This window comes from Symsagittifera roscoffensis, chromosome 5, assembly GCF_963678635.1.
Source record: "Symsagittifera roscoffensis chromosome 5, txSymRosc1.1, whole genome shotgun sequence".
NCBI classification, from domain to species: Eukaryota; Metazoa; Xenacoelomorpha; order Acoela; family Convolutidae; genus Symsagittifera; species Symsagittifera roscoffensis.
The window spans coordinates 33,978,608-34,001,490 of record NC_087066.1 but is presented as its reverse complement, the minus strand read 5'-3'; the positions used below and the strand labels follow the sequence as shown (position 1 = coordinate 34,001,490).

The window sequence follows — 22,883 nt, the reverse complement described above, 5'->3', positions numbered from 1 at the left end:
GGAGATAGATTAATAGGTACCACTTGAAAATAGTTTGAATGATATGAAATCATAAAACATATTTTCCAACGACTGTGGAAAGCCAAAATTTACAATATAAAAGCAAAAGCTCAAAAGTTTCATTCAGATTGAAAAAAAAAGAATCAATAAAACAAGCAAAAAAAGCGACTTTTTTTCTTTCTTAAAATGACAGAAAGCTTTAGCTTTCTTAAAATTTTGAGCCGACTTGGTATTCAGAAGACCGTTATTGACTGTGTTGAAAAATCTAAATTGCGATGGTTTGGGCATGTCGTGCGTAGAGAAGATAGTAATCCAATCCAAGAAGCGTATTCCCTTGAGGTCCCTGGAAAAAGACGCAAAGGAAGACCAAGAAAGACATGGATAGAGGACGTGAAGGAGGAAATGAGAAGACGAGGACTGACGGAAGCCGACGCACACGACCGCAAACTCTGGCGCTCGAAGATTCAGGAGCGCCCCGCCGACCCCGTTTGAACGGGATAAGGCGGCAATGATGATGATGATGATGATGACAGAAAGCTTTTTAGCGTACAATATTAAGGTGCTGCGGAGAACCATTTTTTTGCTATTCAGATACAAGACTAGAGCACCAACCCTGGTAAATTGCTTTGCTCGATGAGGCTATGGTACCTAGAAAAAAAATTTGCAAAAACAAAATTTTTTTTTCCATAAATTTCGTTTTTTTTTCAAATTTTTTTCGATACTCATATAAAATAAATTTCAGTCGGTTAATTGATTGCGTGCTTTAAACACATCATCCATCTACTTGCGTTTGCTGACGTCTTTTTGTAGAGTTTTTTCGTTTTTGCTGGGGGGGAGATAGCTCAATTGGTCATTACGGGGGTAAGATTGCTCAATTGATCCCATAAAACCCTACGCCATAGCTCTTGCCCACCCTTCATGGAGATCGTCAGAAAAACGATGGGTGATCAAAACCTCAATTGTTTGAGAGAATATCAATGATTTGTTTTTATCAAATCTGTAACGGCAGCAATCATTTGATTTTCTTATGCATATTGGCACTTTTAGAGCAAAATTAATCAATCGACAGCTAAAACTGCTTCATCCCATGGTCCATGAATCGTATTTTTCATTTTCTGCATTCTGACAAACACATACGGCAGCAGTAAAAGGATTGAAATAAAGAGCAGAAATATTAAACAGAAGGCCACTAAACTGATGAACGCAAAGGCGATTGTTACAAAAATTGTGATCAAAATGTTAGCATAAACCGTTTTCAACGGGTATTTATCTCGCATTCGTTCTGTGAATTTGGGTGCATAAGCGAAGAAGACAAAAGCTTGAATCACCATAGTGAACGTGTGAGCTGTTCCGTCCAAACGTGATGCCAGTAACACTGAGACAAATATGCCACAATTTAAAGAAATAGGACTAAACAGTAAGCTCGAATATGTTCCGTAATTATGGAATAAAACATTTAAAAGAAAGCACAGGGTGGACAATGCATAAATCGTATCAGAACTAATTTCAGCAGTTAAAGTGTTTAAAACGGGCGACAAAATGAATACCAAGCTAGCGAGGAGGCTAGCTCTTCTTAAATCGTTTACAACCGTTTTTGTAGTAGATGGCTTGCTATCGCAGCAGCTTTCTTCCAAGTATAGATGATAAATCAAGTAACAAAATCCTACTCCGCACATTAAAAACATAAGAACAGGAAGAGGACTGAGTCTTTCGTGCGAGAATAAAACAAAAATTCCTATTTCCAACAACACGAAAGACACATGTTGAGCAATGTATGAGCTAGTTTCTGAAACAGTCACAAAATCGTAAAGCTTGATATTAACGTTTTTTTTTAATTCTTGTAGAAACGAGGGTCCAATATAATTATCGGGTTCATCATTTTTTACATACAAAATTTTCCCACTCCGTCTGGTCATCCGCATTTCTGCTTTATATCAACTTGATCTTAAAAGTATGGAAAACATCAAAAAAGACGATACTCTTTTTTTTAAAGAAAACGATCAAAGGACAAAAGTATCATAACTGTTATGATACTGGTCGAAAGTATCATAGTAACCGAGGTTACAGTCAGGAGTTCCTTCATCAAATTTATCTAGTCAAAATTCTCGAAATTTTCTAGATAAGGAAACGATTATGATAGAAAGATGATAAGTGTTGATGTGTTTGAAGAATGCATTAAAATTGTAAATTCAAACAAACGTTTTCGCACATTTTTGTGCATCTTCAGATTTTAAAAATTCTAAACTATCTGTACAAAATGATCAAAGATCATGAAAAGTGTCATACACATCATTATTTCAAAATTTCAAAAATTCAACCAATCAAAACTTTACAAATATTACTGAAAGCATGTAACAACTATTATGTAACAATTTTAAACAAATTGTCACAAATTTCTGAGAGTTTTCGCCTTTTTTGTTTTTACAATTTCGTTTGGTCGCTAATTTTCATGCTAACAAATACGTTATTTCAAAATTTCGATTCTCGAACTATAGCCTCAGTGACAGCTCCCTACTTCTAAACTCGTCGCGCGTGTTAATTGCCGGTCTCTCTTTCCTAATGTGCAGCGCCTCTAATGTAAGTAACTTGATGCTGCTGGACGCCTGGTCGATTATTTTCCATTTAAACTCCGACTTACCACTCTCACTACCACACTGCCATATATGCTGTCCAAATGGGGTATCCTCTTTTCGGTGTTCCTCAATCCTTGTGGTGAGACGTCGGACCGTCTGGGCAACATAGATGGATTTGCACCCACAACATTCAAGACTGTACACCACTTTCGGTTTTAATTCACTGGAAAAGGAGGATTTTAGAGAGGGCATACAAGTTTTCATTTTCCTCGTCGTGAATATTATCTGCGCATTGGTGATATCGCGCACTTTTTTTGCTAATGTCTGACTGTGATTCCCCCTATATTGGACCATCAAGATGGGTAGTGAATCACTGCTATAATCACAGGGCTTCTTTTTCTCAGCCATGTTCTTTTTGCTTTTGCCCTCCCTGATGATCTTTTCAAGGGCATGGGATGCAACCCGCGACTACCAACTTTCCGGATATTGGTTATCCAACCACTGCTCACGGTTGATTTTCATAGCTTTATCATATTCTTCCCATGTTGAAGTACTGCGGAAAACCCGGTGAACAGTTCCTTCAATCACACTTCTCTTGTTCTGGAGGGGGCGCAGCTTCTAAAAACTAGTATGGTACCTGTATTTGTTGGTTTTTGATACCACCCACAGTTAACTTTCCTGCTTTTGTCAATACTAATTTGTAAATCCAAAAATGCCAATTTTCCGTTTGTGTTTTGTGTCTCTATTGTGAACTGTAAATTTTGATGTAGTAAGTTTGCAGCCCGTAGCAATTTTTCAGGATCACCCTTCACTGTTCTCACTATATCGTCAACGTAACGGAGAAATAACTTAGCTTGCAGCACTGACTTATTTTTCTCTCTTATTGCGATGCATTTTCTACAGTACCAGACAGTTTCACTTATATTTCGATACTCATCAGCTAATATATCACCGCATTTTACGTGATACCAGTTCATACAGCATTCACATTCTACACCTTTTGACCTCTACGTGACTTTCTTATTGCACTCGGTACATATTCCCTTAAGATCTTTCTCGGGCAAAAAGATTTTGGGAGTATCCCTCGATAGTGCAGTTTCGCACTGCTTCAGCCACAGATTTGCTAAATTTATGGCAAAAGATGCCCCCATTGGCAAACCATCGTTCTGAGCGTACCATGTTTCATTGCACTTGAAATGGATTTGACTAACTGCCATGTTCAACAGTCTCTTCATGGTTTTCCTAGCAATTGATGGTGGTTCATCTTGCTCATACAGTTTTCTCAGAGCTATGTCTATTGCTTCTTTCAGTGGAACATTTGTATACAAACTCTTCACATCTAGAGATATCAAATTTTCATTGGGCTCAAGATTAGTGCTCTCTAAGATTTTTCTCGCATCTAGTGAGTTGGTTTCGATGTTTGCGCCCTCAATTTTATCAAAAAACTTTGCAAGAACCTTGTTCAAGTTATAATAAGAGCTACCAGGCAAGGAGAGGACCGTTCTTAATGGGGTATTCACTTTATGCATTTTCGCCAACCCGTAAAGCCTGGCGGGCTGCCCCCCAGTAGACCTCATCCTTGTGTAGAGATTCTCACTTATTTCGTCTTTTTTCCTCATAGCCAACAACTCCTTTTTGATGTCTCTTTCTATCTTCAAAACAATCGCATCACTTGTTCCTTTACTTTTGCTGAATTGATTGGAATCTAATGTATCCGTTCTCGTAGGTGTCCTTCCGCATTACACAAAAACCCACGCCTTTGTCATACGGTACCGCAACTAATCCATTACTCTTCAGATACTTTCGGGCCTTCTCAACGCCTTTGTCAGATGGTGTTTTTTTCAACCTTTTAGCATAGGCTTTTGCCACAGCTTCGATCTCACAAAGGGCCTCCCCGAGGATTTTACTATTTTTGAGATCCGATAGAAAGATGTCAATGTCGGCGAGCTAGTGTGTCTCATTAAATTTATCCCTGAAGGGATGTTTTGGCCCTAATGCCAACACTTGTTGTACCCAACTTGGTAATTCAACATCATCATGAGCTCTTACGGAACCCTCACCTTGCTTTCCTAGAGGTCGGTCATGCCTTTCTGATAGTTTCATTAGCTTCTTCTGATGGGTCTCTTTGAGCAATGTGCAGCGACACATGCAAAGTTTCTGATAGTTTCATTAGCTTCTTCTGATGGGTCTCTTTGAGCAATGTTCAGCGACACATGCAAAGTGCAGCGACACATGCAAGCGTCACAATGAGCAAAGACACATGTTGAGCAATGTATGAGCTAGTTTCTGAAACAGTCACAAAATCGTAAAGCTTGATATTAACGTTTTTTTTTTAATTCTTGTAGAAACGAGGGTCCAATATAATTATCGGGTTCATCATTTTTTACATACAAAATTTTCCCACTCCGTCTGGTCATCCGCATTTCTGCTTTATATCAACTTGATCTTAAAAGTATGGAAAACATCAAAAAAGACGATACTCTTTTTTTTAAAGAAAACGATCAAAGGACAAAAGTATCATAACTGTTATGATACTGGTCGAAAGTATCATAGTAACCGAGGTTACAGTCAGGAGTTCCTTCATCAAATTTATCTAGTCAAAATTCTCGAAATTTTCTAGATAAGGAAACGATTATGATAGAAAGATGATAAGTGTTGATGTGTTTGAAGAATGCATTAAAATTGTAAATTCAAACAAACGTTTTCGCACATTTTTGTGCATCTTCAGATTTTAAAAATTCTAAACTATCTGTACAAAATGATCAAAGATCATGAAAAGTGTCATACACATCATTATTTCAAAATTTCAAAAATTCAACCAATCAAAACTTTACAAATATTACTGAAAGCATGTAACAACTATTATGTAACAATTTTAAACAAATTGTCACAAATTTCTGAGAGTTTTCGCCTTTTTTGTTTTTACAATTTCGTTTGGTCGCTAATTTTCATGCTAACAAATACGTTATTTCAAAATTTCGATTCTCGAACTATAGCCTCAGTGACAGCTCCCTACTTCTAAACTCGTCGCGCGTGTTAATTGCCGGTCTCTCTTTCCTAATGTGCAGCGCCTCTAATGTAAGTAACTTGATGCTGCTGGACGCCTGGTCGATTATTTTCCATTTAAACTCCGACTTACCACTCTCACTACCACACTGCCATATATGCTGTCCAAATGGGGTATCCTCTTTTCGGTGTTCCTCAATCCTTGTGGTGAGACGTCGGACCGTCTGGGCAACATAGATGGATTTGCACCCACAACATTCAAGACTGTACACCACTTTCGGTTTTAATTCACTGGAAAAGGAGGATTTTAGAGAGGGCATACAAGTTTTCATTTTCCTCGTCGTGAATATTATCTGCGCATTGGTGATATCGCGCACTTTTTTTGCTAATGTCTGACTGTGATTCCCCCTATATTGGACCATCAAGATGGGTAGTGAATCACTGCTATAATCACAGGGCTTCTTTTTCTCAGCCATGTTCTTTTTGCTTTTGCCCTCCCTGATGATCTTTTCAAGGGCATGGGATGCAACCCGCGACTACCAACTTTCCGGATATTGGTTATCCAACCACTGCTCACGGTTGATTTTCATAGCTTTATCATATTCTTCCCATGTTGAAGTACTGCGGAAAACCCGGTGAACAGTTCCTTCAATCACTTTTCTCTTGTTCTGGAGGGGGCGCAGCTTCTAAAAACTAGTATGGTACCTGTATTTGTTGGTTTTTGATACCACCCACAGTTAACTTTCCTGCTTTTGTCAATACTAATTTGTAAATCCAAAAATGCCAATTTTCCGTTTGTGTTTTGTGTCTCTATTGTGAACTGTAAATTTTGATGTAGTAAGTTTGCAGCCCGTAGCAGTTTTTCAGGATCACCCTTCACTGTTCTCACTATATCGTCAACGGAGAAATAAGTTAGCTTGCAGCACTGACTTATTTTTCTCTCTTATTGCGATGCATTTTCTACAGTACCAGACAGTTTCACTTATAATTCGATACTCATCAGCTAATATATCACCGCATTTTACGTGATACCAGTTCATACAGCATTCACATTCTACACCTTTTGACCTGTACGTGACTTTCTTATTGCACTCGGTACATATTCCGTTAAGATCTTTCTCGGGCAAAAAGATTTCGGGAGTATCCCCCGATAGTGCAGTTTCGCACTGCTTCAGCCACAGATTTGCTAAATTTATGGCAAAAGATGCCCCCATTGGCAAACCATCGTTCTGAGCGTACCATGTTTCATTGCACTTGAAATGGATTTGACTAACTGCCATGTTCAACAGTCTCTTCATGGTTTTCCTAGCAATTGATGGTGGTTCATCTTGCTCATACAGTTTTCTCAGAGCTATGTCTATTGCTTCTTTCAGTGGAACATTTGTATACAAACTCTTCACATCTAGAGATATCAAATTTTCATTGGGCTCAAGATTAGTGCTCTCTAAGATTTTTCTCGCATCTAGTGAGTTGGTTTCGATGTTTGCGCCCTCAATTTTATCAAAAAACTTTGCAAGAACCTTGTTCAAGTTATAATAAGAGCTACCAGGCAAGGAGAGGACCGTTCTTAATGGGGTATTCACTTTATGCATTTTCGCCAACCCATAAAGCCTGGCGGGCTGCCCCCCAGTAGATCTCATCCTTGTGTAGAGATTCTCACTTATTTCGTCTTTTTTCCTCATAGCCAACAACTCCTTTTTGATGTCTCTTTCTATCTTCAAAACAATCGCATCACTTGTTCCTTTATTTTTGCTGGATTGATTTGAATCTAATGTATCCGTTCTCGTAGGTGTCCTTCCGCATTACACAAAAACCCACGCCTTTGTCATACGGTACCGCAACTAATCCATTACTCTTCAGATACTTTCGGGCCTTCTCAACGCCTTTGTCAGATGGTGTTTGTTTCAACCTTTTAGCATAGGCTTTTGCCACAGCTTCGATCTCACAAAGGGCCTCCCCGAGGATTTTACTATTTTTGAGATCCGATAGAAAGATGTCAATGTCGGGGAGCAAGTGTGTCTCATTAAATTTATCCCTGACGGGATGTTTCGGCCCTAATGCCAACACTTGTTGTACCTAACTTGGTAATTCAACATCATCATGAGCTCTTACGGAACCCTCACCTTGCTTTCCTAGAGGTCGGTCATGCCTTTCTGATAGTTTCATTAGCTTCTTCTGATGGGTCTCTTTGACTGTTGTTTGTCTTTGTCCCCTAAAACTTAGGTACTTAATGACCCAAGGCCAAAGTTTCTCATCTACACCTCTCTGTACTGCGCCTCTCGCTTTTTCTAGTTTGACTTCAACGTTTTTTTCATCTTGACTTGTTTATCTCCGTTCTTAGAAGTTTTGTCTGAAAATTATGTATCGCTTGCCTCAAAAAATCAGGTATAAGGTCGTTTTCTAGACTAACTCTCAAAAATTCAACACGTTGGTGACAGTTGATAAATTTAACATATATGGACGCATAATCACGGACTAATTTCCAAATGAGTTTGTTTTTTAAAGTCCAAATTAAGATTGGAGGTGGGAGTACAACTGTGCTCATTGGTTTGCAGGCCGCGAATAACACAAGCTTAACTCACCCTCTCCGTTGAAGCCTCCTCGTCAGTAGGACCAACCGTTTACTCGCTTCTGTTCACCAGTCTTCTTTTCTCTGCCCTCCTTGTCGATTGAGATTTCTTTTTCGTGTTTGAACGAAGCTTGGACAAAACAGCTGGCAGGTTGTCGTGTGTTCGCACACAATCCGCAAATACTTTAGCTCCAGCTGGACGTCCTGGTGCAGTGCTTGATATTTGTTGACCAGCTCCGTTCTTCTCTTCCTCTTTGAAATGAGACACTTCGTAATAGGAATGACAAGAATACCAGAGCCGATCAGCTGGTTCCTGATATCCGGTGTACCGTTTCTCTGACAAAATACAATTGCGCTGATATTTGCTAGTGTCTTCAGGATTTTTGTCAATTCTTCTGCAGTGCAAGCTCTGTAATTGTTTGTGCGGTGACTGTTGATAGACTTTTTGATGATGTCGTGCCACACCACCACTTGACGTTTTTCTGCTAGAGGTGCCCTGCAGAGTAGGCTTGCGAGGTTCTTCTGTGGGTTCGTGGTGTTCGGGTTTAAAGAAAGTCCCGGAATAGCCAAAATTTTGGGCAGAAATTGTTCTTTTTCCGGGTTGCTAAGTTGTTCCAGGCTGTGGTAGAGGGAGCTAGCCGCTACAATGCAGACCATTTCAATTCTAACATGGTAAAATATTAAAAGATTTTTCCACTACAAAGATTTCTCCACTTAAACAAGGGAAAAAATTTTAAATTACGTCTCCTTGTAGGAGAGACTGTAACTGAAAATTGGCTCAACGCTGTAGGGTTTCAAAATTCTGCATCTAAATATCTTGAGAATGCGTTAAAATTGCAAATTATAACAAACGTTTTCGCAAATTTTTGTGCATATTCAGGTTTTAAAAATTCTAAACTATCTGTACAATATGATCAAAGATCATAAAAAGTGTCATACACATCATTATTTCAAAATTTAACATATTCAACCAATCAAAACTTTACAAATATTACTGAAATTATGTAATGTAATAACTATTATGTAACAATTTTAAACATTTTGTCACAAGTTTCTGAGAGTTTTCACCTTTTTTGTTTTTACAACTTCGTTTCGTTTCTAATTTTCATGCTAACATGTAAGTTATTTCAAAATTTTTTTCTTGTTTCAGACAAAATTTTCTGACTCTGGAACTATAGCCGTAGTGTCAATATCCGATGCGTTTAAAATTAAACTTAATACGGGTTACATTTCTTCAAAAAGAACACGCACCTCGACACGAGAAAACACAGTTAAAATTGCGATAAAACCCACTGATACCGGCACCATTCTAAGTTTCCAAGAATGCGCACCTTTGCAGTACAAAAGCAATGTCATTGAAGGGACGGTTCATAGGGGGTTTTCAGAAGTACCTCAACATGGGAAAATTTTTACCGTGCATTGGAAAAAAATCGGAAACAATGGATTGAAATCCAATATCAGAAAAATTGGTCGGACAGGGTAAGGTTTGAAACTCTTAACAAGATCATTGAGGGAAAGAAAAATTTAGAGGTGAAGGCATCAGAACCGAGAAATGATAAATGGTTAAAAGACTCACCCCCTTTTCACAATGCATTATCGAGACAATCCATCTCAACTATTAGCTGCAAAGGTTCGGCAAATATCCGGGGCACAAATAATTTTTACAACAAGAAAAATGAAAACGTGCTTGCCATCTCTCAAAACTTCCTTTGCTCGTTTACTGAGATCCAAAGTGGTGTATAAGCTTACATGTAGTGATTGTAACTCCACCTACGTCGGCCAGACAGTCCAACAATTAGCCACGTCAGTCGATGAACACCGCAAACGGGACTCCCCAGTAGGGCAACACTTGTTAGAGTGTAATAAGGAGGTAGGCGGTACTGCTGAGCTGAAGTCAAAAATTATAGACTAAACAGCCAACACTCATAAGCTATTCACACTGGAGGCTTTGCATATTTGGAGGGAGAGGCCGAGAATCAACACACGCGATGAATTCAGGAGCCGAGAATTAACACTAAAATTATAGTCTATGTAAAACATGGCTAAAAGTTAAAAAACTGACAAGTCAGAATCAAAAATATTCCCAAATCGAAATTTTATAACCATGAAAGAACAAAAAGCGAAAAATAAATATCGGAAATTTACAGGAGAATTTTATTATTGATTACGTAACTTATTATGTATTTGCAGTTGTTTAATTTTGATTGGTTAAAATTTTAAACCAATTTTAGACATGTTTCTCATTTTTCAGATCTTTAATCGTTTTGTAAATATTGTTTAAAAAATTCAATCCTGATGATGCAAAAAATGTGCGAAAACGTTTGAATTAACATTTTAAATTTCTTATAACCATTTTTGTTAAATTGTAACCCTTTTTAGCGATAAGCTATAAGCAGACTGTAATATTCCTTTAAGGATAACAGTCAGTAATTCAATTTTTTTCCCTCTATTTGTACAGAATTTTACTATCGTTTTTTGTTCATAATGTCAGTAGTGTTTGAGTTAAAATGGCAATGATTGTAGCTGCCAGCTCATTTTATCACAGCCTGAAAGATCTTGAGCTATAGGAACGGAGAGAGATGCAGCAGAGGGTCCTCGCAGCCCCCGGCCTTTCTTTAAACCCCAATACCCTGAACAGGGGGAAGAATTTACGAATATTATTGGAACAGCAACCTCTTGCCAGTAAGCAGATTATACTCTGGCACGATGTGCTGAACAACAGCATATCTTCCCTTCGCACTAACAACTATACGCCCTGCCCACTTGATGGACTACTGGCGTATCTACAATCGAAGCGAAGACAAATAAGTGCCATTGTCTACTGCAGGAGAACGGGCACTCCCGATATTTTTGAGGATCTGCGGAAGACAGAGAAAATCGTCATAAAGACAACCGGTAACCTTATCTCTAGAAGCAAGAGACAAAATCCTGCGGTCCTCAGAAAGTATCTCCAACTGCACCAGTCAATTGAGTTAGAACTGAAGTCACTACGGGTTGTGCTGTCCCATCGAGACAACCTGCCAGGCATTTTCTCAAAGATACGCGCCCAGACCAAGAAACCATCGCAGGGACGTCGCAGGGCAAAGGCGCGGAGAGCTGAACGGTTGGCTGGGGACCTTCAGCCGGAGTCGAACGACCAATAAGTGGTAAGATATTGTTGAGGCTGTTTTTTCATTGCTGAGTGCCACATGAGTTATGTGCTCGTGGCCTGCAAAGAAGAGATGATCGCATTTTTGCTGCCACTACTACTCCTTAGATGAGTCCTGAAGAGAAAACTCACTTGGAAACTTGTGTTAGATTATCCAAAACATTTTATGAAATTTAATAGCAGTTTCCTGAGAATTAAATTTCTGAAAAAATGTCTCGACAACGACATTATACCAGATTTTTTTACGGTTTCGCGTGCTTGATAACGGTGCTTTTTCGGATCAAGCGGTGCACAGCTTCCAATTGTGTCTCTTGAGATCTGAGATAAGCCAGGCAAATGCGGATGGGGCCAAGGCATCGGGTAACCTAGCAAAAGCAAGGAGGTAGTGAGAAGGGGTATAGATGAGAAATGGTGACCTTCAATAACATTCTATCTGAACCTGCAAGCAAGGTGTAGTGTCAATAACCTGATAAGCCGACACAAGAAAAAGCTTGAAAAGTTATCGGAAAGACAGGATGGACCATTAAAAATTTTGGATGAAAGGTCAGTTAGAATTTTAGATGAAGTGGCTTTGCCGCTTTGGGTGCGGGAAGTCTTTAATTTTGAACCAAAACATCCGGTACGAGACAAATTTAATGAAATTCATTTCTTGCAAACATTGACAGTTTTTGTCTGAATTGAAGTTAAATAGATTACCCGGCGAAAAATTATGTGAGATTGAAGCAGCTGCAAAGAGATATGCTAAGAATGTGAAACAGACTCCCTCGGACAAAGGTGTTGAAAAAGCCAGAAAGTATCAGAAAGTATTTGAATGACAACGGTCTTCTGGCAGTGCCGTTTGACAAGGGCGTGGGTTTTTGTGTAATGAAAAAAGAGACATATGAGAAGAAAGTGAAAGATTTATTAAAGGCAGAACAATTTAGTGAGAGGAAGAATCTGACGGACAGCGTGATCATGAAAATTGAAAAAGACATAAACAAGGAATTACTCGCCATGAAAAAGAAGGACGAGATTAGCGAAGCGCTGTACACTAGGTTGAGATCAACGGAGGCACAGCCGGCTAGGCTGTATGGATTAGCAAAAGTACATAAACAAGGTACACCACATCTTCCCGTCCTTTCTTTACCTGGTAGTTCATATGACAACCTAAATAAAACGTTGGCAAAGTACTTTGACGAAGTTGAGGGGGCAAACATAGAAACGAACACTCAAATGGCCAGGGAGATCTTGGAGAAAACTGAACTGGACTCTGATGAGAGTTAATCTCTCTTGATGTAAAGAGTTTGTACATTAATGTCTCGCTCAAGGAAGCGGTTGAAATAGCCCTTAGGAGATTATATGAGCAAGTCAACCCTCCGGAAACTTCTCGCAATAATATGAAAAAACTACCGAATTTGGCAGTGAGTGAGGTACATTTTAAATGCAATGGTTTGTGGTATGTACAAAAAGACGGTTTAGCAATGGGCGCCTCCCTTCCAATATTACTGGCCAATTTGTGGCTCAAAGAATACGAACCTGCAAAAAAGAAAAAAGTACCAAAATTGACTTTGCTAAGTGATGGTAACAAGGAGGTCTGCCCTGGATGTCAAAAAAAGGTGACATATCGAACTAAAGGGGTAGAATGCGAAGCTTGTTTGAATTGGTACCACTTAGGGTGTGGTAAAATATCGGAATCCGAATACGCAGACATCGCTGAAACAGTATGGTATTGCATTGCTGGCAAAAAACAACAGGAAGCAGATCGGGCTGAGAATGGTGTTAACATTTTTCTAAGATAAAAGGACGACATACTTAGAACGTGGTGTATCTAAAGTGTATCTTGATGAAATTGAGGGGGCAAACATAGAAAAGAACACTCAAATGGCCAGGGAGATCTTGGAGAAAACTGAATTGGACTCTGATAAGAGTTAATCTCTCTTGATGTAAAGAGTTTGTACATTAATGGATGTCAAAAATCTTCAGTTTAGATCTTCGTGCGATCTAAAGTGGTGAATAAGCTTATATGTAGTGGTTGTAACTCCACCTATGTCGGCCAGACATTCCGACAATTAGCCACGAGGGTCGATGAACACTGGAAAGGGAACTCCCCAGTAGGGCAACACTTGTTAGAGTGTAATAAGGAGGTAGGCGGTACCGCTTGTTTGAAGAGATTATAGACGAAACAGCCAACACTCATCAGCTACTCACACTGGAGGCTTTGCATATTTGGAGGGAGAGGCCGAGAATCAACACACGCGATGAATTCAGGAGCCGAGAATTAACACTAAAATTATAGTCTATTTATAACATGGCTAAAAGTTAAAAAACTGACTTGTCAGAATCAAAAATATTCCCAAATCAAAATTTTATAACCATGAAAGAACAAAAAACGAAAAAGAGATATCAGAAAATTACAGGAAAATGTTATTATTGATTACGTAATTTATAATGTAATTACAGTTGTTTAAATTTGATTGGTCAAAAAAATTTAAAGCTATTTTAGACATGTTTCTCAATTTTCAGATCGTTTTGTAAATATTGTAAAAAAATTTAAACCTAATGATGCACAAAATGTGCGATAACGTTTGAATTAACTTTTCAAATTTCTTATAATATATTTTGTGCTACAATTAAAAAGATTTCGTCGAAAGTTGTTTCGTCTTCTTTTGTGCCGAGTACGCACGCGGCATTTGCAATCTGTATTGCCAGGGAGATTCTCTGCTTAAGAAAACTAGCTGCCCTAAGTTCCTCGGTACGCGTGCACAAGTTCCTACAAAGTTTATTCCGAAAAATCTGTGCTAGGTCCAACGCCACCCTGACCTTCAATAGCTATTAATTGAAAAATATATCCATCATCAATTAGATCTCTATATTTGTCAGATTTTTGATCTTCCGCCTCGGCCGCGGTCGTTCCGGGGTTACAAATAAAGCCTGCGCTTATTCTTCTAGGGGCTACAGAGTCAACTACAGTAACATCTCATAGGAGCTGCACACCAACAGCCTTTGGGACAAGCGTCAAACCGTCTGGTCGCTTCTGATCTGACCTGTGGAGGTGTCGTGGCTCTAAAACAAAAGGAATGTGAGAGGAGGCGAGACGTGGATTTATTAGACCACTCAAATATGAATGTCTAGAGAATCTCCCTGCACTTTTAAGAAAAGATAGGCCATGCCATCCACCGTCGGTTACAAATTTTCCGCAGGCGCACTTATTTTTTTCAAAAATTTTTGAACCTAGGCGTAGTCCAATTGCAATTTTAAGCTGCTGATTCGACAATTTTAATCTTAGATTTTTACAGTGTATGACATTTAAACATTGCAATCCGAACTTATCCTGGTACGTATTGAACAATTTTACATCACTAGGTTCTAGTTTCGAAATCATTTGAGTGATTTCTTTATCAAAAATGGGCTCGGTCATATTTTTTTGGATTTCGCTTTCCGGAGCTGCATCACATTTTGCTTAGTCAAACCAAAGTTCGAATGCATCATTATTTTTTCATCCTCGTGCTCCAAAACAAAAATCTCCCCTAAGGTAGCTTTCGCTCCTACTGCTGAGGCTAAAAAATCGGATAAAGCTAGTAGGCAAGCGGAAGAGACACCCAAGCCACCTTTGGCTGCCGGGAGAACTGCTTGCAAAAATTGATTATCTTTCATTTTACATTTGTTACCTTACCGAATGAGTTTCTTAAAGTTTTATCATATTTTCCCAAGACATCACTCCGCGAAAACAAGGACATGTATCTTTTAATAGTACGTCTGGATGTTTAAAAATAAAAAGAATTTTTTATCATTTATTTTCCATTAAAGTGGTTTAAGTCAAAATCAACAACCTTTGTTTAATCGCATGATTTTTGAAGTCATTTAAAAGGTTGAAAAGTCATAAGTCACTATTGTTCCTTTCCTTTTCTCGAATATAGCAATAATATTTTCGCTTAGAGGTTTTTGGATCTAAACAACCAGGTCTGAAAATTGACCAATCACAGACGAGTTTTTCAACACTTCCCCTCAAAAGGCAATTCCAAAGAGAAGCTTGCAGTTCTGGGCCAAACGAATACGTGGAAGTCCTTTTGTCAGAACATCCGCAACCATAATTGTAGAAGGAAAATATTTTAACGTCATCTTACCAGAGCGCATTTGTTCTCGAACAAAGTGAACATTAATGTCGATATGCTTGGCTCTCGATCTTGAAGCTGTTGCAAGAGCTACACAAATTGCTGCTTGGTTGTCACTTAACAAAATAGGGAGAATAGTTTTATAGTTAACAATCTCAAATACATGTTTCAGGATTAAAACTTCCTGAGCCAAGGCCGATAGAGCCATATATTCCGATTCACATGTAGATAATGATACCGAACGTTGTTTAGCAGTTCTCCAAAACACCGGTGAGTTTGACTCGTTTAATTTAATAACCATGCCAGATACAGATTTTGTGGTCTTTACGTCGCTTGCCCAATCGGCATCACTGTACGCAAAAATACCTAGACCATTATCATGTCGTGAATAAGTAAGTGAATAAATCGTGCCCTTTAAATAGCATAGTACTCTTTTGCTGCAAAAAAATCTTGCTTTGTTTGACTTTTGCACGCTTGATAGAGTAAGCTTACTGCAAAAGCCAAATCTGGCCTAGTTGTTACAGCTAAATACAGTAACGCCCCCACTAACTGCTGAAAAAGGGAACAACCTGTTAGACTTTTTTCATCAGTTGCATTTTTAGATGTACCACTGGTTCATAAATTGGTTTGAAATTTTGCATATTCCAATTTTTGATTAAACTTTTGACGTATCTTTTTTGCGAAAATCTGAAACATTTTTCACCGACGTGAATTTTTTTTCCCAAGAACCATTCCGGAACGCCCTTATCTTCATTACGAATCCGCTTTCCAAGATTGGCAATCAGCTCTTGTACTGAAGTTTCGTCAACATCAAAAATTATTATGCCATCATTATACACAGCAATGAAACTCATTTTCTTAGGATGATAAAGTCAACAGGTGTCTACAGACATTCTTGAATAACCAACTTTCAAGGAAATTTTTGTTAGAAATTGACTCCAAGCTCGACTCGCTTGTTTTAAACCGTAAATACATTTATTGAGCTTGCATACATCACGTTAACCAGACTGAAAACCACGAGGTTGCTCAATGAAAATTTTATCTTCTAAATTAGAATTCAAAAAAGCTGTTTTGACACCAATTTGTGGCATTTTTAAGCCATGTTGTGCTGCAATGTCAAATATTGAGCGAATAACTGTCATACTAATAGTAGGTGAAAAAGTATCCGTATTGTTTTGTCCATCAATTTGACTAAATCGCTTAGCCACATAACGTGCCTTATATTGTTCAATTTAACCATCGCTTTTACGCTTTATATCAAAAACCCATTTGCCTCTTGTTAATGGTTTTCCAGAAGGTAAAACCACAAGATCCCATGTTTTTTTTCTACAAGACTATTGAATTCATTTTGCATTGGAGCTGGTCTTTTTTTGACATCAGCTGAAAAAACTACTTCCTCATAAATGAGTGGAACATTGCCATTGACGCTAGCAGCCATTGCAAAGTTACGGTTTTCGTCAGTAGAAAAATCATAATCGTATTTCCATGCTGGTCTTCGAATCATCCGACCAGTCCTAATAGTTCTCTTGATTTAGATGATGTAGAATGTTCTGGTAAAAAGTATATCGAACTGTCAGGATTGGGGGAAGTAGTATTTTGCAGATTGTCTGCAGTTAGAGTGTGAGGAGAAGACTCAATGGCATCAGATATATCATCTTCATCATGAGTTGTGGAAGTTTCACGTGTATCTAAGTAGATTGGAGTATCTTGAATCTCCATTTGCACATTATGAGGACTAGATGCTGGAGATACTCTTTGAGAAGTATCAATAGTTGTAGAAGTAGCTCCCCCTGTCGGTGATAACGGCTGCTCAACAGCAGGCAATACTTCATTTGCATCAGTTGCACTTGTTTGTGCAGTATTAACCCCCCACTGAATTTGTGACAGCCCCAACTGGATCATTGCCCGCAAAAGGCAAAATAATAGCAGGCCTCGATCCGTTATCGAGACCTGGGAATTGTTCTTCGTGTAATTTCACCTTCCGAGAGCGATAAAATTCCTTTTTCAGAAAATCATATAAAACATATGTAGGACTTGAACTGTCATAACCAGTATAAACTACCTTTTTGCCTTGGGTTATAACTCGCGCTGGTAGGTTTCAATTTTTGATATACATAAGCAACCAAAAACTTTAAGATGACAAATACTGTGTTGCTTTCCAAGAAGCATTTCGTAGGGTGTTTTATCATCATTAATAGCAGATGTTAGTACACAATTTCTATTGTATACTACAGTATCAACAGCCATTACCCAAAAAAGCTCTGGTAATTTTGACGATAATAAAAGAGCCCGTGCATGGTCAAAAATTGCTCGCCAATAGCGCTCGACTATACCATTTTGATGAGGAGAATAAGGACTTGTAAACTGATGTGCAATGCTGTTAATCTTGCAAAAAATTTGAAATTTGCGGTTAATATAGTCCCCACCATTATCTGACCTGAGTGTAAACCAGTTACATTACATGACCACCATTATTTGACCACCGTATTAAGAAAAAAGTTGTAGTTTTGCTAACGAATTGCTTTTAGAGGCCACAAAAATTACCGTTGCATATCTTGAAAAATCTTCGAAAAAAGATATTGCTTATTTGTTTCCCGGCAATGATTCCGGAAAAGGTCCACAAACGTCACTGTGCACTAGTTCAAGTTTTCTTGTTGCCTTGAGGGTTTTTGGATATGTCAGACGTAGATATCTTAAGTTCTGAACACGTAGTACACTTATCGGTGGCCAATGTACCTTTGAAACCAATGAAAAATTTTAATGCTTGATTTGCAGTTTGCTTCAATGTTTTATTCACAATTTGCATGCGAAAACTTTGCATGCCACTTAGCAATAGACAATTCCGACGTATTTGACTCTTTTGCACTATGTTTAAACCAAAAAAGAATATTTCTTTCAATAATATAAAGTTTTTGTTGACCCACACGTATATGCTGACTTTGGTTAAACATCACTGTGTTTCCTTGCTTAACTTGAAGTGAAACTGATATCAAATAAAATTTGTAGCTCGGCGCATACAATGCGCGCCGGAGATTTCACGTGTACTTAGCTTTTTGTGATCGTAGAATGGGAGGAAAACTTCTCCAACACCATGTACTCGCTGTTGCGTCCCATCCTCATCAGTAATAAACAACGCACTTCCTTCCCTGAAAGTTTCAATTGTAGATACGATATCTGCTGGAATCGTATTGCAGCTATGAATGAGTCGTATTCTTGTGGCAATGCTTTAAGAACTATGGCTGTTTTCAGGTTATCGCTGATCTTTTTATCTGCAGATTTTAGTTAGAACACATGTTGTCCACTTTGTTTAGAAATTCTATCATCGATTCACCGTTCTTCTTGAGTTCCAGAAACACTTGCCAAAGCACAATGACTTGGCTTGTTTGAATCTGCCTAACAGTTTTTTGCAATTTTTTCCAAATTTCGAATCCATTCCTGTTATTCTGAGCAATGATCATCTGCAAAGTAGCATCATTGAGGTGCATAATGACTTCCTGATACAGCTTCCTCTGAACAGCATCTCTGTTGGCTTCGCTAACTTTTTCAGATTCTACAATTAGGTTCTTATCTTCAATATAAGCTAGGAATTGTTCACACGAGACCGGAAAACTTCCGGTTTTCCACTGAAAATGAGCAGTTTCTTTAGTTCTAAGCAAACATGTCTGAAAATTGACCAATCACAGTCTTGTATTTTAACGTTGTACACAAAAAAAGTATGGGAGTTTTGGCATTCTCAAGCCATTTTTAGGAGCTAAAAAGCATATTGTGCCTCCAGCTTATCAATAACTTCCGAAATCTTTTCCAACTCAGCTACTTTTTTTTAGTAGTTCTTTTTGACAAGATTCGCCTATAGGGCAGCCCAAGATTACAAGTTCATCCTTGAATTTTGTTTTTATTTTAGGACATAATTTTTCAAATTGAGCTATAATTGTGTTGTACTGCGTGTTTGTGGTCTGTCCTACAAAACAGAGCTCACATTTTTTGATGTTTAGGCTTAACCCATAGTCTTTTTCTGCTTTCAGTAATTTTTTAAGGTCTCGGAGTGCTATCATGTAGTCGACGGCTAGGTTTCCATAATCTAACTACCAAACGTTTATTTTGGATTCAAGCTGTTGTACTAGCGTCTGTATTTTTTCAACAAAAAGCGGTGGAGCATCGGGATCCCCTTATGGTGATCCGTTCTCCGACATAATGATGGAATAACCATAAAAAAGATCACTCGGATTACTGTAGGCGCAATGAATTTATTTGTACAACCCCGGCAGTCTGAAAAAACGTGATTCAGCATAGTTTCTCTATTCAGCGAACTAAATGCACTACTAGAATACAATTTAAGTAAAATTGAGCACTTTGGGTGGTCAACACGCTCTATCAAAGGAGTGTGCAGTAACTTTAGCTCCTCGGTTAGGATCACATCCTACTTGAAAACTTCCAAAAAAATTCTCACTCTGCGAGAGCCTTGCTTCCTGCGCATATAGATGCGATGCGTTTGAGCGTGTTGTCGATGGCAATTGGTCAAAAACCTCCATCTATGTTCACGAGGGCGATAAGTTTTGCTCCAAAAAGAAAAGTCTTAACATTCCGGGACTTCATCTTCACCTATTTATTTAGGAGCTTAGTAAGCGATTTTAAGAAAACGAGCCCCGTATTGCCGTTTGATTAACTAATAAGGTCTTTAAAAACTTGGGGGATAATCTTGTACGGACCGGCTCCCGAACCATTTGGAAACGACACTATTGCTTTGTACACCTTAAACTCAGTTACGAAACAACTATCGACGTTTTCCGGGTTTCGGGCATTTAAATCAGCTCTTTTTGGGTGTTTAGATAGCAATTTTTCATAATAAGGAATCGAAAAGGTGCGATCTTGTCATCTGAAACAGTCAGCCTCATTCTACCTTTTATATTTCCCTCATCGAGCTTGCTGTTGATTAGCTTTATTCTCTGCTCGAGATCTGTCTGGGGCGGGCTTGACCCTCGAGGACGAGTTTTGGGCAGTGAAACAATATTTGCTCTAAATTTTTTGTTTTTTTTAGAGCTCATAGCTGTCATTTGTTTACGACCACTTCTCCTGGGTTTTTCAAGAAAAAACAAGAAAGACGTCAGAAAAACCAGCCAATAAGTAAGACTTTCTACATTGTAGTAACTATCATTCATTTTATCCAAAAGACTTTCCGCCAAGAGAACAACCGAAACCTTAGGTACTCTCATTAGCACTTTAGAAATGGATGAATTTACATAACTATGTATCAATAAGTCATCACCAATTGAAGCATTTTTGACAGTTTGAAGCATTATTCACATTAAAACACTTTTTAGGACGTTGAAAATAATTGGAATTTTTTAGAGACGCTAAGACTTACTTTTACACAATCGATTTGATACCAGTTAAAACAACAATCGCATCTTGTCAATTTTAAAAGTCCTGAAGTTTTTAAGCATTTTTTCCTCGTACACTCCTTGTTGTTTTTCCTCATCTTGATGGCGCGGCGTAAGGGTTAAAAAAAGTTTAAAAAAAGAAATTAGATTGGACACAAGAACTGAACTAAACCATCGTATCAGAATTGGAATTTTTTAGACGAAGAAAAAACTATTACAATTTTTTTAAAAAAAAATATATAAAATTTATAAAACTCGCTGAAAAGGAACAATCTCACCCGATTTCAGAAGGTCCAGCGGCGCACCACAAGTCTCCCCAGGCCAGCAACTCCTTCCCTCAGACCAGAGACCTACTTGACAGACCTATCTCTAAAATCCCTCGAAGGGCGCTCGACATAAATCATACGTATCACACCTAATTCATAAGTTTATCACAACAATTAGGATAAATTTGTTATGATAAACTTATTCATTACAAATTTTTGAATCGCTGAATCTTTTGAGCTCGGAGAGATTGTTCCTTATCTGTGAAATTTATAGATTATATAATTTTTTTTTCAATTAATTTTTTAATAATTTTTTCGTTGTCAACAAAACTCATCCATTAGTTTAATTGTTGAAATAAACTTAATAAATAGATTTTTTTTGTTCAAAATTTCCGATTTTGTGTTTTCATATCATATGGGCTCTGGACTTTCCTCTTCCGATTATCTTAACTAATCTCGCTAGGCGATTCAAGTTTCCCTGGCGTATCTAGACGCAAGAAGGAGTCGGTAGGTGGAACTACCCTTCAACAACACCACAGGTCGTACATTTCCCACCTATCACTTTTTTGTATGTGCTTTTTTGAAACTTTCAGATTTAAATTAAACTCTTCGATTCATTGACCACCCATCTCCCCATCTTTCCGCTTAATATCTTCTCAGTTGCCTTCGCTGTTTCTGTTTCAAGTGCATGCCCCGATTCCAGGCAAGTCGTATCCCTGACTTCTCACAGAATCTTGTAATTGACATATCAAGGACAAATTATATCAAATCAACTCTAGTAACATCTACAATTCTTTTTACTCTTACCGCGGCGCCACAATCCACGATCTCTATGAAACAGATTTACAATACAGACCAAAGCGCCTCAATACAGTAACTAGGCCGGGTTTAATGATGATAGGCTGCATCCACGAGAAGTTGAGCTAAAGTGGAAAAACTTATTCAATCTAATTACAAACTATTTTCAATCCAAAACCCTAGTCATCCCTAAAACAATCCAAAGCTCCAATAACAATGATGTTAATTGCAAACTCTACATTCATAAACAAGTGCTGTTTAACTTAATTAAAAAATGTGTTCATCCACATACACTCATTTTTTCGTCCAATCCTAACTCAATTTTGACCCGTCAAATGTTCTGCCCAGACTATATTCGTTTCTCGTTCTTTGGTAATGACTTCTTCACAAGTTTTCTTGCTTAGATTATTTCTAATTTCTCATGATAATCTGACGACACCGTTCCTCCTAATATAATGTCCGACCAAAAATATTGTATATTATGTAAAAACCACCTACGCGGCCGTGGAATTTGGTGCACAACATGCACAGCCTTTATGGATATAAAATGCAGCGGCCCCAACCGAGGTAGCGATCACGATAATAATTTCAACTGCATTCGCTGCACCTCCCTAATTACAGACAATACTACAACTGACATCCAAGTCCCTCCAACTCAACCTCAACAAGCTCCTTCGACCAACTATGAAGTTCCTGCAATTGCTAACAGGCACACCCGAACCCTGATCAAATCCCACACCTGAACTAAAATATAAAATGAGAACAACCTACAGCCAAGTATTGCACGGGAAATCAGTCTTCATGATCCTCGCAAAAAACAGAGATGGGTTTAAATTTAAAAAAACTCTAAGCAGAACCCTGAGCTCGTTAATTGAAAAACAAGAAAACACATACGCAATGCATGCAATAATGATATTCCCTCATCTAATGCTATGCGAAACGAAATCAGACAGTGATGGATCAAACTCCAAAACTATAGCAAGAAGGCAAGTAATAGCATAATGGGGGATCTCGACCAGTTTTTTAACGGGTAAAAAGCCACTTTAAATTCAAT

General features: G+C 38.2%; 2 protein-coding genes across 2 annotated transcripts in view; one reads left to right on the top strand and one right to left on the bottom strand.

Annotated features, from left to right (window-relative positions):
• LOC134845755 (serine/threonine-protein kinase 36-like) overlaps nucleotides 1-22,883 on the top strand; it is a 332,187-nt gene that overhangs the window by 28,727 nt on the left and 280,577 nt on the right. The gene's annotated exons all lie outside the window — the stretch shown is intronic.
• On the bottom strand, nucleotides 257-2,085 carry LOC134846210 (phosphatidylinositol N-acetylglucosaminyltransferase subunit C-like). The gene is made up of 2 exons (XM_063863472.1): nucleotides 914-2,085; nucleotides 257-537 (listed from the first exon to the last, which is right to left on the bottom strand). Exon 1 carries the CDS (start codon nucleotides 1,920-1,922, stop codon nucleotides 1,059-1,061), a length of 864 nt encoding a protein of 287 aa, XP_063719542.1. The 5' UTR covers nucleotides 1,923-2,085; the 3' UTR covers nucleotides 257-537; nucleotides 914-1,058.